At 50.6% G+C, this 2,821-nt stretch overlaps 1 protein-coding gene across 1 annotated transcript in view; it reads right to left on the bottom strand.

Moving 5' to 3' along the window:
• myo5b (myosin VB) overlaps nucleotides 1-2,821 on the bottom strand; it is a gene marked incomplete at its 3' end in the record, with an annotated part of 45,750 nt that overhangs the window by 34,182 nt on the left and 8,747 nt on the right. Inside the window, 3 exon segments of the mRNA XM_014033419.1 lie at nucleotides 510-654; nucleotides 761-932; nucleotides 1,002-1,112. Of these exon segments, the coding sequence (XP_013888873.1) occupies nucleotides 510-654; nucleotides 761-932; nucleotides 1,002-1,112 (428 nt within the window).

Genomic DNA, 2,821 nt, shown 5'->3' with positions numbered 1-2,821 from the left:
TTTTGATGTTTTACTATATCATTAGCTTAATACTGCTCTATTGTTGTAATATTATGCAGTTTAGTGTCAATAATTGTATTGGCAATGTGGCCTCATTCTGCATACATAMAAACCAACCCCTGGCACMACACCCTGCCACAGCTCCAACAGTCTAATGGTCTATGTCATGGACTTTCATGTGGGAGATCAGGGTTCAAATCCAGCTAACACTACTTTAACAAAAAATCTCTTCAAACTTCATATTGTCACTCAATTACCTTAATTACAAACACCTGCTGATGTGACAGGTACAAGCTGGTTTAGAAAACATATTTGAACTTGGTCAAAGTTCATTCTGAAAGTCCAAGGCATCAGGTAAAGCCATGCTAAAATGACATGCTACGTGGCAATGCACACTTGTTTTTACATCTTAAAAACCCATGTCTAGTTTGATCTTGTTCTTCTTCAACCTTTAGTTCAAACTGAGGCTTTTGTTCAGGCAGCTGCTTGGACACCTGCAGCAGGTGTACCTGGCCATCTGTTTGTASGCCTCCTCAGCCACGGCGAAGATGTGAGGGTCCATGTCGCCCATGTTCTGCCCGCTGTAGGCCGTGATCACCTCCTCACCGTAGATCTGCAGCTGCTCGTAGGGGTTGATGGCCACCAGGACGATACCTGAGACAGGAACCAGAACATCACTACAGCTGTGGCACCAGGCTCCGCCCACAGCTCTGATCCTGTCAATCAAACTGCAGAGGTTCTGGTTCTGGTTCTGACTGACCGCAGTACGTGTAGATGTGGTTGGACTCCAGGAAGCGGACCCTCAGGTTGTGCAGGACGGCGGGTTCATGCAGGTAACTGAGCGCCGTCAGGTCGTTCTCCCCCACCAGGATGTCCGGGTTCCGCAGGAACGGCAGCGGGTTGGACTTTGGACCCACCTGGTACTCCAGGTTCTGTAACAGAACACAGACTGGTCTCAGTCTGAGTCTGAGACAGAACAAGTTCTGGTTCTGAGTACTGACCGTTCCATCGTCCAGCTGCAGGTGCAGGACCGGTTCCCCCTCCCTGTAGTCTCTGGTGATCTCTGCAGCCCTCCACACCTCGTCCTGGTCCGGGATCCAGACCCGGGTGAACTGAAACACACAGACATCGGGTCAGACCCGGGCCAGGTGTTGTTGTTCTAACAGAACCACAGGTTGAGAGTCAGCAGAACCAAACACCAGAACTGATCCAGATTCAGCTGAGCTGCTTCCGTCCACAGAAGAATCGGACCGCTGACCTCGAACCGGTTCTGGAGGATAAACCTGATCCAGGTCTCTGCAGAACCATCATGAACCCGTCAGGTCTGGTGGATCAGTCTGACGTGGTTCTGGTCAGAACCTCTATCAACAGGAAGCAATTAAATAGTTCCCTTCAAGGTTCTGTTCAGGTTCTGTTCAGGTTCTGTTCAAGGTTCTGTTCAAGGTTCTGTTAAAGGTTCTGTCCAGGTTCTGTTAAAGGTTCTGTTCAGGTTCTGTTCAGGTTCTGTTCAGGTTCTGTTCAGGTTCTGTTAAAGGTTCTGTTAAAGGTTCTGTTCAGGTTCTGTTCAGGTTCTGTTCAGGTTCTGTTAAAGGTTCTGTTAAAGGTTCTGTTAAAGGTTCTGTTAAAGGTTCTGTTCAGGTTCTGTTCAGGTTCTGTTCAGGTTCTGTTAAAGGTTCTGTTAAAGGTTCTGTTCAGTAACTGATGAAAAAGATGATCCGGCAGAGATTTAAAATGTGACTCTTGGTGCTGATTGGACCAGCTGAAGCTCCTCCCCCTCCTCCAGCTGCTGGGCCACGCCCACAAAGGAATGACATCATCGCTTGCAGCTTTCATTCAAATCAGCTGCACAGAAAACAGCTGATTTGCATCTGTTTCCATGAAGCAGTGAGTCAGCTGTGGTCACATGACCTGTCTCACCTGTCTGAGCCTCACAGGTGAGTTCACCTGCGGACCTGCAGGTGAGTTCACCTGCGGACCTGCAGGTGAGTTCACCTGTGGACCTGCAGGTGAGTTCACCTGCGGACCTGCAGCCACACTGGAGGATTAATCCTGCCTCATGATGGTTCTCATCAAACTGCTCTGAGGTTCTGTTGGTTCTGCTGGGCCTGGATCTGGATCAGCCAATCAGAGGAGGCCTGCTGACAATATGTTTATCTGGGACACACACACACACACACACACACACACACACACACACACACACACACACACACTTCCTGGTTGAATGAAACATAAAACTGATGTTTATTAAAGTCTGTCTCAAAGTGGGAGGGGCCAAAGACAGACCCCTGCAAAAGTCCTGGTCCAGGTCTCATTTTGTTCTGGTTCCAGGTCTTTGATGGATCTGTGGATTCAGTTCTAGCTGAGGGGACAGAAGTGGTTCTGCAGGTCCAGAGTGAAACCTGAGTCTACAGGTGAGGCTGGTTCCCACACAGGAAGTCCTCTCTGGGAGCAGGTCCACTGTGGACTGCTCAGGTGAGGCTCCGCCCCCCGCTGTGTCAGCACAGGTGAGGCTCCGCCCCCGCTGTGTCAGCACAGGTGAGGCTCCGCCCCCTGCTGTGTCAGCTGAGCACAGGTGAGGTTCCGCCCCCCACTGTGTCAGCACAGGTGAGGCTCCGCCCCCTGCTGTGTCAGCTGAGCACAGGTGAGGCTCCGCCCCCCGCTGCGTCAGCACAGGTGAGGCTCAGGTGAACTCTGGGTGTGTCTGCAGGAAACAGACTGTCTGAACTTTGATCTGAGCAGCAGGAAGGTGAAGTTCACACACATACCTGTGACAGGTGTGTGTGTGTGTGTGTGTGTGTGTGTGTGTGTGTGTGTGTGT

This window comes from Austrofundulus limnaeus, unplaced genomic scaffold, assembly GCF_001266775.1.
Source record: "Austrofundulus limnaeus strain Quisiro unplaced genomic scaffold, Austrofundulus_limnaeus-1.0 Scaffold1730, whole genome shotgun sequence".
Taxonomy (NCBI): Eukaryota; Metazoa; Chordata; class Actinopteri; order Cyprinodontiformes; family Rivulidae; genus Austrofundulus; species Austrofundulus limnaeus.
Note: the sequence above shows the minus strand (reverse complement) of the source record. Positions and strands in the feature narration are given on the sequence as shown.